At 40.0% G+C, this 15,000-nt stretch overlaps 2 protein-coding genes across 2 annotated transcripts in view; one reads left to right on the plus strand and one right to left on the minus strand.

Moving 5' to 3' along the window:
• Positions 1-15,000, minus strand: part of plxnc1 (plexin C1) — a 201,645-nt gene that overhangs the window by 109,373 nt on the left and 77,272 nt on the right. The gene's annotated exons all lie outside the window — the stretch shown is intronic.
• rerg (RAS-like, estrogen-regulated, growth inhibitor) overlaps positions 1-15,000 on the plus strand; it is a 72,643-nt gene that overhangs the window by 19,288 nt on the left and 38,355 nt on the right. Inside the window, exon 2 of the mRNA XM_061914035.1 lies at positions 4,465-4,593. Within this exon, the coding sequence (XP_061770019.1) occupies positions 4,533-4,593 (61 nt within the window). The 5' untranslated portion in view covers positions 4,465-4,532. The remainder of the gene's footprint in view (positions 1-4,464; positions 4,594-15,000) is intronic.

Below are 15,000 nucleotides of genomic sequence, written 5' to 3' on the forward strand. Positions count from 1 at the left end.
TAGGTACACTTCAACTGTGAGAGACAGGATGTGAAAAAAAAAATCCAGGAATTCACATTGTAGGAATTTAAAATAATTTATTTGTAAATTATGGTGGAAAATAAGTATTTGGTCAACCATTCAAAGCTCTCACTGATGGAAGGAGGTTTTGGCTCAAAATCTCACGATACATGACCCCATTCATTCTTTCCTTAACACGGATCAATCGTCCTGTCCCCTTAGCAGAAACACCGCCCAAAAGCATGATGTTTCCACCCCCCATGCTTCACAGCAGGTATAGTGTTCTTGGGATGCAAATCAGTATTCTTCTTCCTCCAAACACGACGAGTTGAGTTTAAACCAAAAAGTTCTATTTTGGTTTCATCTGACCACATGACATTCTCCCATGTGCTCTCTGGCAAACTTCAGACGGGCCTGGACATGCACTGGCTTAAGCAGGGGGACACGTCTGGCACTGCAGAATTTGCTTCCCTGTCGGCGTACTGTGTTACCGATGGTACTTTGTTATTTTGGTCCCAGTTCTCTGCAGGTCATTCACCAGGTCCCCCCGAGTGGTTCTGGGATTTTTGCTCACCGTTCTCATGATCATTTTGACCCCACGGGATGAGATCTTGCGTGGAGCCCCAGATCGAGGGAGATTATCAGTGGTCTTGTATGTCTTCCATTTTCTGATAATTGCTCCCACAGTGCTCGCCTATTGTAGATTCACTCTTCCCAGTCTGGTGCAGGTCTACAATTCTTTTCCTGGTGTCCTTCGACAGCTCTTTGGTCTTGGCCATAGTGGAGTTTGGAGTCTGACTGTTTGAGGCTGTGGACAGGTGTCTTTTATACAGATAAGTTCAAACAGGTTCCATTAATGCAGGTAACGAGTGGAGGACAGAAGAGCTTCTTAAAGAAGAAGTTACAGGTCTGTGAGAGCCAGAGATTTTCCTTGTTTGAAGTGACCAAATACTTGTTTTCCACCTTAATTTACACATAAATTCTTTAAAATTCCTACAATGTGAATTCCTGGATGTTTTTTCACATTCTGTCTCTCACAGTTGAAGTGTACCTATGATGAAAATTACAGACCTCTGTCATCATTTTAAGTGGGAGAACTTGCACAATCGGGGGCTGACTAAATCCTTTTTTGCCCCACTGTATCTGCGGCTTATAGTCCGGGGTGGCTAATGCACGGAAAATATATTAAATATTTTTAATTAAGTGGGTGCGGCTTATATACCGGTCCGGAAACTACTGTAATAGTGAAGGGAGCAATCATTTGTGGCCCCCAAACAAATGAGCCGAGTGTCCCCCCTTTAAAAAGGGGCCACTCCATCTATGTGGTGTACCTCTGCTTTTGAAAATTAACCTTTAAGCTCTTTAATTCTTTCATTTAAATGCACTACCGCAGTACCTGGCTGGTACAGTTAGTTTGCATTTAGCCATATCTCTCCTGGCTTGATTACCATGGGAAAGCTTGCATTCATCCGTGACTTTGATAGATAATTGCAGGGTGTGTGTGTGTGTGTGTGTCAGGTCAGGAAATGGTTGCAGTGGGCGGATACAGAAAAAGGCAAAGACAGGAATGATGTTGGCAAGGGCTGAGTGGTGTTCCCCGAGTATTGCTTCTGCGTGGGAGAAATGCTGTGTCTGACCCACTGCAATAATATCTTTAAAAAAAAAAACAACTATCACAGCTACCTGCACTTTCCACTTGAAGCAATCAAAGTTGCAAACGGCCGCCGATTATCTCAACCTCGCCAGCAATCTTCAGGTATTTTGCGTTAGCATTTTTTCCTTTGTGTGTTTGTGTTTGTTTGGAACATGCATGCACACAACATGATCAATCAATCAAAGTTTACTTTTATAGCCCATACTCCCGAAATTCAGCGCCTCTCCCGAAAACCTCCCGGGACAAATTTTCTCCCGAAAATCTCCCGAAATTCACGCCCCCTCCAGCTCCATGCGGACCCGAGTGACATGTCGACAGCCTGTTTTCATATCCGCTTTCCCACCATATAAACAGAGTACCTGCCCAATGACGTTATAACTGTAGAATGATCTAGGGCGAGTTCTTGGTTTCTTATGTGGGTTTATTGTTAGGCAGTTTCATTAAGATCCTTCCAGCACGGTACCATAAAGCAGTTCGTCTGCCGTAAACAGCAATGTTGTGACACTCTTAAACAGGACAATATTGCCATATACTGTGCACGCATGTGTGACAATAACATCTACGGCTTTTAGATCAGTGGTTCTCAACCTTTTTTCAGTGATGTACCACCTGTGAAAATTTTTTTAATTCAAGTACCCCCTAATCAGAGCAGAGGATTTTTGGTTGAAAAAAAAAAAAAAAGAAAAAGAAGTAAAATACAGCACTATGTCATCCGTTTCTGATTTTTTAAATTGTATAACAGTGCAAAATATTGCTCATTTGTAGTGTTTTGTCTTGAACTCTTTGGAAAAAAATATGTAAAAATAACTAAAAACATTTTGAAAAATAAACAAGTGATTCAATTATAAAGATGTCTACACATACTGCATGAGTAGGCGACTTGTCCAGGGTGTACGCCGCCTTCCGCTCGACTGTAGCTGAGATAGGCACCAACGCCCCCCGCAACCCCAAAGGGAATAAGCGGTAGGAAATGGATGGATGGATAGCTGTAAATATAGATGGATAGCTGTAAATATACTCATCCACTCCTAACCACGCCCCTCGCCGCACCCCCGACCACGCCCCCCACCTCCCGAAATCGGAAGTTTCAAGGTCGGCAAGCATGATATAGCCCTAAATCACGAGTGTCTCAAAGGGCTGCACAAGCCACAACGACATCCTCGGCTCGAATCCCAAACAAACATTTCGGATTTTTAAGACAAGTGTAACGTTTCTAAACACGAACATTTCAGGATTTTAAAAAAGTTCAATGTTTCTAAACACAAACATTTCAGAATTTGAAAAAGGTTCAATATTTCTAATAAACATTTCGGAATTTAAAAAAAGTTCGACGTTTCTAGACACAAACATTTCGGAATTTAAAAAAGTGCAACGTTTCTAAACAAACATTTCGGAATTTAAAAAAAGTTCAACGTTTCCAAACACAAATATTTCGGAATTTAAAAAAGTGCTACGTTTCTAAAAACAAACATTTCAGATTTTTTAAAAAGTTGAGCGTTTTTATACACAAAAATATTGGAATAAAAAAAAAGTTCAACGTTTCTAAACAAACATTTTGGAATTTAAAAAGGTTCAATGTTTCTAAACACAAACATTTCGGGTTCTTAAAAAAGTTCAACCTTTATATACACAAAAATATCGGAATTAAAAAAAACAAAAAACCTTTCTAAACAGATATTTCGGAATTTTAAAAAGTTCAACGTTTCTAAACACAAACATTTCAGATTTTTTAAAAAGCTCAACATTTATAAACATCAATCAATAAATCACAGAGTTACTTATATAGCCCTAAATCACGAGTGTCTCAAAGGGCTGCACAAGCCACAACAACATCCTCGGCTCAGATCCCACACAAACATACATTTCGGAATTTTAAAAAAAGTTGAACGTTTCTAAACACAAACATGTTGGAAATGAAAACAAGTTTAACGTTTTTCAACACAAAAATTTTGGTATTTTAAAAAAATGTCAATGTTTCTGAACACAAACATTTCGGAATTTAAAAAAGGTTCAACGTTTCTAAACAAACATTTCGAAATTTAAAAAAGGTTCAATGTTTCTAAACACAAACATTTCGAAATTTAAAAAAAGGTTCAACGCATTCCTTACCACCACTTTGTCGTATATTATTTATATGAGGTTTCTAGTTCATTTTGTCATCAATCATTATACCGAGAAATGTGTTTTCATTTACTCTTTCAATGTCTACTCCGTCTTTTTGTATTGACTTTCCCTTCTGTTACCAAATAGCATTATTTTAGTTTTACTGAGATTCAAAAGATACTGTTTTTGTCAAACCATCTTTTTAACTTGTTCATTTCTTTTGTTATTATTTGTATTATCTTCTGTGTGTTCTCTCCTGAGCAAAACACAATTGTACCATCTGCAAATAACACTAACTTTAAATCTTTTGCAACTTTACAAATGTTATTTAAAAAAGGATTGAACAGTTTTTGGTCCTAGTATTGATCCCTGGGAATCAAGTTTAGCCAATCAAAGTTGCAAAGAGCCAATTATCTCAACCTCACCAGAAATCTTATTTTGCATAATCATGAAGGGGATGACTAACTGAATATCAGAGGACTGTCATCATGCACACTTCCAAGCTGCACTCATGGGCATGCTTTGAGAATGCACTCAAATAAACACTACTTATCTACTTAGTGTCGACCAGCAGGCTGCCACACTATAAACGCTGTCATCAACAGCCTAACGATGTCAGGTTGAGAAGGCCATACCACCATTTACGGGCATGTGTGTGTACTAATCAATTGTGTGTCATTAATCACAAAAGGTGTCTTCCTGCACAGACGCGGACTCCTCCTGTGTGGACAAGAAGATGGACGGTTGACCTCCCAGCTCACTGAGCATCACAATCATGGCCAAAAGTCCGGAGGTGAAACTCGCCGTCTTAGGCCGAGCGGGAGTCGGCAAATCAGGTAGGCTTTGTGATTATTGACATAAATATACAGTATATACATACATACATACATATATATCCTGTACACACACACATAAATAAATGTATATATACACAAATACATATAAATGTATATTTACATACATATATGTATACACACACATATATACACACACATACATACTGTATCCAATCCAATCCACTGTATTTATATAGCATATTTAAACAACAAAGTGTTTCCAAAGTACTGCACAACAATATTAAAAACAACTTTCAAATACTATCCTGAGATCCACCAATGACTGAATAAAAACAAAAAATTAAAAATACATATAAAACGAATATGAAATAAATAAAAATATGTATACATATTGATACATACATTCACACACAAACATATACAATTATCCCTGTATGTACACACATGTATAAATATACACACACGTGTACATATATGTACACATATACACACACATGTATACACACATATCTAAATACATGTATACACACATACATACACACACATACATATACACATTCAGTATATACACACATACATATGTATACATATCTACATACATGTATACATATCTACATACTTATATTTACATGTATACATATCTACATACAAGTATAAGCATACATATACACTCAAATAGTATACATACACACACACACACCCACATGCATATGTACACACACACACACCCACATACATATCTACATACATGTATACACATTCATACAGTATATACACACACATATATACATACATACATACATACATACATATGTATACATATCTACATACTTATATATACACATGTATACATATCTACATACACGTATAAGCATACATATACACTCAGATATGTATAAACATACATATGCATACATACATTTACACTCACATAATATACATACATATACACGCACACACACTAACACACACACACTTTATACATATACATATATACACACACACATACATATCTACATACATGTATACACACATACATACGGTATATACACACATACATATACACACACATATATACATAGATAAATACACACATACATATGTATACATATCTACATACATGTATGTACATGTATACATATCTACATACATGTATAAGCATACATAAACACTCATATGTATAAACATTCATATACACACACAAGTATACATACATATACACTCACATAGTATACATACATATACACGCACACACACACACACACACACACACACACACATACAAAATTCTATCATTTTGTCTATATTATGGCAAACCGGTACTTTTCAAACACAGTATGGTACCATTTTTGATTAATTAACTGCGATACTATACTAGTACCGGTATACCGTGCAACCCTAGAACCGGTTAATTTTTCCACTCATGCAACTTGAAAGGTCAGCATGAATATATATTCTGGGGTTTGCTCCATTCTAGCATTTTTTATCAAGTCCCATTTTTGATCACGTTATCTTTGATTTGTCTCCTGTGACCTTCCCAAGTCTTTTCTGTCACATTTTTTACACTCCACATAAATTCCGCTCTATTTTGTTTGCAAAGACACCGCGCGCATGTGTGTGTGTGTGTGTGTGTGTGTGTGTGTTTTGGCCTAAATACCTTCATTATCCCTGCTTAGTGTCCTTGGAAACAATAATCAGGGTCATTATCATTCCGAGATGCCCCCCTCCCCCTACCCCCCTGGTAAGGTGCAGGAGATGTGCTGCACCAGTTTTCCAGAAGCTTCCCACAATAACAAGGACAGTAAAGCTCTTTAAAAACATCCTCCGATAGAAAACGTCCTGCAGCTGCATCAGAGAGAAAAAGTATAAAAGACGCCAACGGGGCGTCTTAACATTTTAATTCCCCCCCTGCCCGAAATCCTCCAAGGGCAGGGTGGTCTGTCGCCTGCAGCCAGGCATGAGGGTCCCACCTTCGCAGGTGGCCCCGCCAGTCATGCGATACAAACGTCCACCTGGACTTTAGGGTTATATATAGGTTGAAAATGTACACATGCTCTTTCTTAGAAAAGGAGGAAACATGCCGGATCATTGTTAAAGCGACTGGCGTTACGTCACGGCTCCTGCAAGAACATGTTACACATGGGCAGGAACGCCACAGAAAACTATTACGGACTATCCATACTTGCCGACCTTGAGACTTTCAATTTCGGAAGGTGGGGGTGGGGTGCGTGGTTAAGAGGTGAGGAGTATATTTACAGCTAGAATTCACCAAGTCAAGTATTTCAATATATATATATATCTATATCTATATATATCTATATATATCTATATATATAGATATAGATGTATATATATATATATATATAGATATATATATGTATATAAAATAAATACTTGAATTTCAGTGTTCATTTATTTACACATACACACACACAACACTCATCTACTCATTGTTGAGTTAAGGGTTGACGTGTCCATCCTTGTTCTATTCTCTGTCACTATGTTTCTAACCATGCTGAACACTCTCTCTGATGATGCATTGCTGTGTGGCACGCACAAAAGCGCTTTCATCAAATGCACCAGAGTCTGGTCAATCTTTGCTTCCTGGGAAAGATCTTCACTGCCAAGAACTTGGTAGTCCACAACTTCTTCCCAGAGGCTATCCAGGTCCAATCGCAGCTGCGGCTTGGAACTTACAAGCGTATTTCTAAATCTTACTCGTCGTCGGCGTGGCCACGGCTGTATCTTCCTCGTTCTTCTGCTTCGTCTCCTTGTTGTGCACTGCACTCTCTAAAAGCCGTTGATGTTATTATCACATATGCATGTACAGTAAATGGCAGTATTGTCCTGTTTAAAAGTGTCACAACATTGCTGTTTACGGCAGACAAACTGCTTTACTGTAGACAGAAACGTGACTGCTGTTGTTGTGTGTTGTTACCGCGCTGGGAGGACGTTAATGAAACTGCCTAACAATAAACCCACATAAGAAACCAAGAACTCGGCCTCGATCATTCTACAGTTATGACGTTATTGGGCAGACACGATTATATTGTGGGAAAGCGGACGTGAAAACAGGCTGTACTCACTCAGATCCATGGAGCTGGAGGGGGCGTGGCCTCCAGCTCACACTGGATTTCGGGAGAAAATTTGTCCCGGGGAGGTTTTTGGGAGGGGCGTTGGATTTCGTGAGTCTCCTGGAAAATCTGGGAGGGTTGGCAAGTATGGGAAGCTCATACCAGTGTTTTTCAACCACTGTGCCATGATATACAGTCTGGTATGCCGTGGGAGATGAGGTAATTTCACCTATGTGGGTTAAAAATATTTTTTGCAAACCAGTTATTCTAGTCGGAAAAAAATGTGTTGTTGAGTGTCGGTGCTGTCTTGAGCTTGGCAGAGTACCCCGTGTAATACTCTTCCATATCAATAGGTGGCAGATGGTAGCTAATTGGTTTGTCGAAAACAGTGGGAGGCAGTGTGGAGGTAAAAAAGGTGTCTAATGCTTAAACCAAAAATAAACAAAAGATGAGCGCTCCTATGGCATTGAAACTTAGGGAAGGCTATGCAGAACCATACTAAAACTAAATTGGCTACAAGTTAAAAACAGAATGCTGGATGACAGCAAAGACTTACTGCGGAGCAAAGACAATGCACATCCGAACATGACATGACAATCAACAATGTCCACAAAAAGAAGGATTTAAAACAACTGAAATATTCTTAATTGCTAAAACAAAGTAGATGCGGGAAATATCGCTTGAAAGGAAGACATGAAACTGATACAGGAAAATACCAAAAAAAGAGAAAAAGCCACCAAAATAGGAGCGCAAAACAAGAAGTAAAACACTACACTACACGGTATTATACAGCGGCGGTGTCGCTGTAACACTGCATTCATCGCTAATACTCATACTTGCTAAAACCCCCCTTCCCGATTTTCCAAGGAGACTCCCAAATTTCTCCCAATTCCCACCTGGACAACAATATTGGGGGCGTGCCATAAAGACACTGCCTCAAGCGTCCTCTAAAACCTTTCGTCACGTCCGCTTTTCATACGTAGAAACAGCGTGCCGGCCTAGTCACATGATATATGTGGCTTTTACACACACACACGCTAATGCAATGCAAGCTTGGTCAACAGCCATACAGGTCACACTGAGGGTGGCCGTATAAACAACTTTAAGACTGTTACAAATATGCGCCACACTGTGAACCAACACTATACGAGAATGACAAGCAAATTTCGGGAGAACATCCGCACTGTAACACAACATAAACACAACAGAACAAATACACAGAAGCCCTTGCAGCACTAACTGTTCCTGGACGCTACAATATAATAATCTATTATTAGCCCGTGGGAAAAGTTCATTTTGATATTTACCTGAGAAGGCTGCAAATAGAAAAGAGGCATTCAATTTCTATTTAAATTTGATTTGATATGCCATTGCTATTTTAAAATTATTAGTATTATTTGAAACTCGATTTTGCATGTCACTATAAAGTTAGATAAGTCTCGCTTGTTCAATATTCAATGTAAAACTTGTTTGGGTCCCTATTAAAAGGTTAATTCGTTCAACCTTGGCCCGCGACTTTGTTCAGTTTAAAATTTTGGCCCACTCTGTATTTGAGTTCGACACCCCTAAAGTCATATCCAACAATTGCGACAACGACTTTTTACCGTCAACTGAGTTTCGTTTTTTTTTTTAAGGATTTCTGCTGATGGTGTGCCTCCGCATTTTTTCAACGCAAAAAATGTGCCTTGGCTCAAAAAAAGGTTGAAAAAGACTGCAAATCATTGTATTCTGGTTTTCTTTTCCATTTACACAACGTGACAACTTCACTGCGTTTTTTTTTTTTTTACAACATCCATTCACCCCTCATGATGTCATGATATCAGATGAAGTATCATACTTTAGACATATATCGTGATATCATGACGATACCAGATGAAGTACCATATTTAATAAATGGTATTGTGGTGTGATGATACCAGATGAAATATGTGTTATACATGTATCGTGATATCATGACGATACCAGATGAAATATATGTTATACATGTATCGTGATATCATGACGATATCAGATGAAGTACCATATTTTATGAATGGTATGGTGGTGTGATGATACCAGATGAAATATATGTTATACATGTATCGTGATATGACGATACCAGATGAAATATATGCTATACATGTATCGTGATACCATGACGATACCAGATGAAGTACCATATTTTGTACATGGTATTGTGGTGTGATGATACCAGATGATGTGGAAGTGGGACGGCGTGGCGCAGTGGGAGAGTGGCCGTGCGCAACCCGAGGGCCCCTGGTTCAATCCCCACCAACCTCGTCACGTCCGTTGTGTCCTGAGCAAGACACTTCACCCTTGCTCCTGATGGGTGCTGGTTAGCGCCTTGCATGGCAGCTCCCTCCATCAGTGTGTGAATGTGTGTGTGAATGGGTGAATGTGGAAGTAGTGTCAAAGCGCTTTGAGTACCTTGAAGGTAGAAAAGTGCTATACAAGTACAACCCATTATTCACACATTTATCATTCCATTTTTCGACCATTCGTCTGCCCTTCCGGAACGGAGACTACAAACATAAACCGAGGTAAAAAAAAAAAAACGGCCTACATGAAAGGAAGCCAAGACATCCACTGTTTCACAACAACGCGTCCATGACACATGCAGCTCTGCATCATTGTTGCTATTTTTTTTTTTTTAAAAGGACACATTTCTGGTCACATTAAAGGACACACAGTGATCTCATCACCGAGGAGAGTCTAAACACAGCCCCTTTTAGCGCCGACCCACTGACGCTGATGAGTCTCCTCTCTCCGTAAACATGACCACTCAGGCGACCAATTTACCTCCCACGGCCTTTGGTGACAAAGAAACAAATCGAGGTTTGTTTGAAGTTGAAGTCTACGGAATTATTTGGCAAACACATTCAAAGTTCCTTTCCTGAAAAACAACCCCACACCATAATTCCTCCTCCAGCAAATTTCAGACTCGGCACAATGCATCCGAAATCTAGCAGTCTCCTGGCAAACTCCAAACCCAGACTGGTCCATCAGATTGCCAGGTGGAAAAGTGTGATTCATCAGTCCAGAGAAGGCATCTCCACTGCTCTAGAGTCCAGGTGATTTATGGCTTAGATCAGGGGTGTCAAACTCAAATAGAGTGGGCCAAAATTTAAAACTGAACAAAGCCGCGGGCCAAGGGTTGAACAAATGAACCTTTTAATAAGGACCCAAACAAGTTTTGCATTGAATATTGAACAAGCAAGGCTTATATAACTTTATAGTGACATGCAAAATCGAGTTTCAAATAATAATGATAATTTAAAAATATCAATGGCATATCAAATAAAATTTAAATAAAAATTGAGTGCCTCTTTTCTATTTGCAGCCTTCTGAGGTAAATATCAAAATAAACATTGTCCCCAGGCTAATAATAAATTTGAAAATAAAATAACAATAATGTGTCACACCTATGGATCATGTTTTGTTTTGTTTTGATTTCGGACATTCAGTCACGTTTTGCACTTCCTGGTTTTGTTTGTTTCCATGCCAACCTATTAGTTTTCACCTCACCCTCCTAGTCTCCTCAGTCCTGCACCTGTTCCTAATCATCACAGCCAGTACTTAAATCATTTGCTTTCTGTTCATCATTCTGGGAACTTTGCTATTTGCATTCTGCTTCATGCCTTCATGATTACCTGCTGCGCACCCTGCTATCCATGCCCCTTGTTTCGGTTTTAGTTGTTCATAGTTCTGCCACAGTGCAAGTTTAAGTTTATAGTTTATCGTCTTTCATGCCATAGAGCAGGTGTTTTGTTTTCCTGTTTGTATTTTTCTAGCCAAGTTTTTGTACCTCTTTTTGAGCGCCCTTAGTTCGATTATTTTTGTATTTAGTATTCAAATAAACCATGTACTTACACTCTCGTTCGGCTCGTCCCGTAATCTTCTCTGCATCAAAGGAGTAAACCAAATTCAAGTCCAAGCCTGACATAATGAATGAATCAAACATTCAAGCCTTGAAGTAACAAGAGAAAGTGCATGAATAAATTGTTAATTATTGCTCAGTTTGCTACACTGATTTGCTTGAACAATGAATATGGAACAAGCAATAATTATATAAATTAATAGTGCAAAATCCACATTCAAAAAACAAACAAAAAAAAAAAGGTCAAATAAATACAATTTAAATAAAACATTTAATGTCTCTTTTCTATTTGTAGCCTTCTGAGGTAAATATCAACATTACATTTTTCCACAGGTTAATAAATCTTAAAATAAAATAATGAGATGAGTGGGGTTTTCGTCCTGGTCGTGGAACTGTGGACCAGCTCTATACTCTCGGCAGGGTTCTTGAGGGTGCATGGGAGTTTGCCCAACCAGTCTACATGTGCTTCGTGGACTTGGAGAAGGCATTCGACCGTGTCCCTCGAGAAGTCCTGTGGGGAGTGCTCAGAGAGTATGGGGTATCGGACTGTCTTATTGTGGCTGTTCGGTCCCTGTACGATCAGTGCCAGAGCTTGGTCCGCATTGCCGGCAGTAAGTCGAACACATTTCCAGTGAGGGTTGGACTCCGCCAAGGCTGTCCTTTGTCACCCATTCTGTTCATAACTTTTATGGACAGAATTTCTAGGCGCAGTCAGGGCGTTGAGGGGTTCCGGTTTGGTGACCGCGGGATTAGTTCTCTGCTTTTTGCAGATGATGTGGTCCTGATGGCTTCATCTGACCGGGATCTTCAGCTCTCACTGGATCGGTTCGCAGCCGAGCGTGAAGCGACCGGAATGAGAATCAGCACCTCCAAGTCCGAGTCCATGGTTCTCTCCCGGAAAAGGGTGGAATGCCATCTCCGGGTTTGGGAGGAGACCCTGCCCCAAGTGGAGGAGTTCAACTACCTCGGAGTCTTGTTCACGAGTGAGGGAAGAGTGGATCGTGAGATCGACAGGCGGATCGGTGCGGCGTCTTCAGTAATGCGGACGTTGTACCGATCCGTTGTGGTGAAGAAGGAGCTGAGCCGGAAGGCAAAGCTCTCAATTTACTGGTCGATCTACGTTCCCATCCTCACCTATGGTCATGAGCTTTGGGTCATGACCGAAAGGATAAGATCACGGGTACAAGCGACCCAAATGAGTTTCCTCCGCTGGGTGGCGGGGCTCTACCTTAGAGATAGGGTGAGAAGCTCTGCCATCCGGGAGGAACTCAAATTAAAGCCGCTGCTCCTTCACATCGAGAGGAGCCAGATGAGGTGGTTCGGGCATCTGGTCAGGATGCCACCCGAACGCCTCCCTAGGGAGGTGTTTAGGGCACGTCCAACCGGTAGGAGGCCACGGGGAAGACCCAGGACACGTTGGGAAGACAATGTCTCCCGGCTGGCCTGGGAACGCCTCGGGATCCCCCGGGAAGAGCTAGACGAAGTGGCTGGGGAGAGGGAAGTCTGGGTTTCCCTGCTTAGGCTGTTGCCCCCGCAACCCGACCTTCGATAAGCGGAAGAAGATGGATAGATGGATGGAGATGAGTGGGGTTGGTGGTGGGGGGCGGGTTTTGGTGGTAGTCAATGCTGCAAGGGGTTCTGGGTATTTGTTCTATCGTGTTTATGTTGTGTTACGGTGCGGATGTTCTCCTGAAATGTGTTAGTCAGTCTTGTATGGTGTGGGTTCACAGTGTGGCGCATATTTGTAACAGTGTTAAAGTTGTTTATACGGCCACCCTCAGTGTGACCTGTATGGCTGTTGAGCAAGTATGCATGGCATTCACTTAAGTGTGTGTACAAGTCGCATATATCATGTGACTCGGCCGGCACGCTGTTTGTATGGAGTAAAAGCGGACGTGACAACATATTGTAGACAACGCTAAAGGCAGTGCCTTTATAGTACCAGCGGGCCAGCTCTAATGTTAATTTGATATTGCCTCAAGGGCCAAATGAAATTGTACGGCGGGCCGGAGTTTGACACCCATGGCTTATATGCAGCTGCTCGGCCATGGAAAGCCATTCCATGAAGCTCTCTGTGTACTGTACGTGGGCTAATTGGAAGGTCACATGAAGTTTGGAGCTCTGTAGCGACTGACTGTGCAGAAAGTCTTTACAGTATGCCGACCCCTCCCTCTGTCAGTTTACGTGGCCTACCACTTGGTGGCTGAGTTGCTGTTGTTCCCAAACTCTCCACTTTTCTTATAATAAAGTTGACTTTGGAATATTTAGGAGCGAGGAAATTTCACGACTGGATTTGTTGCCCAAGTGGGCATCCTATGACAGTTCCGCGCTGGAAATCACTGAAAGCGGCCCGTTTTTTTACAAATGTTTGTAGAAACAGTCTCCATGCCTCAGTGCTTGATTTGATACACTTGTGGACAGCTGATTCTCATCATTTGGATGGGTGGCCAAATACTTTTGGCAATATAGCGTACTTCTGTGTCCACTTGGTTGGAGCGTGATGGAAAAAACGAGGTGCTAATGGACACGTGTGCCGAGGGAAAGTTTGTGACGGCGGACCCCCGCAGAGCCACCCACCACCCAAGCAGAGTGCATCAACTCAAGTGTGGCTCCTCTGACATTTGGCAGCTTTTTATCCACCGCACATAAACCGCGTCCAATTAGTGACTAAATCCGGTGGCTTCATGGAGATTTTCCAAAAGTGTTTGTTTTAATATGGTTTATGTAGGAGGACAAACCTTCCTGATTGTTAGAAATCCCAATGTTTTGGGGATCCAAAATGTTCCTACTAATAAAAGTGTTAAAAATAAGTAACTTTAAAAAAAAAAAAAAAAATTCAACACTGAAGTTTCTAGATCTTACACGCAAAATAAACAATATTTCCCTGCAAAAATATTTCAAAGTGTAATATCTGTTGTGAAATAATCAAAGCCCTGAATATGTCAATAATTCATAACGTAAAAGTGTTTAAAAAATAAGTAATACCATTTTATAACTTTCGAAACTAATGTTTCTAGATCAACTTCAGATCGATTCCTTCATTAAGTTATTTTTTTAACGTTTTATTGTTTCTTGCCACTTTTGTCAAACAAAACTTCATTTTTATATGACAAACAAAAAATATGCAATATTTTACCCACAAATTAGGATATTTAATGTGAAATAATTGGAGCCTTATATAGTTCATTAAATCGTATCAACAAAAGTGTCTAAAAAAAAAAAAGTACGATTTATTTTCTCGTCAACACTTAAGTTTCTAGTTCAACTTCAGATCGCAAGATACACACACACAGTGTATATATATATATGTATATATGTGTGTGTGTGTGTCTGTATAAATACACACACATATATATATATATATATATATATATATATATATACACACACACACACGCCTACATATATGTATATATATACACACACGCCTACATATATACATATATATATATATATATATATATATATATATATATATATATACATACATACATA

The sequence above is a fragment of the Nerophis ophidion genome, linkage group LG10, assembly GCF_033978795.1.
Source record: "Nerophis ophidion isolate RoL-2023_Sa linkage group LG10, RoL_Noph_v1.0, whole genome shotgun sequence".
NCBI classification, from domain to species: Eukaryota; Metazoa; Chordata; class Actinopteri; order Syngnathiformes; family Syngnathidae; genus Nerophis; species Nerophis ophidion.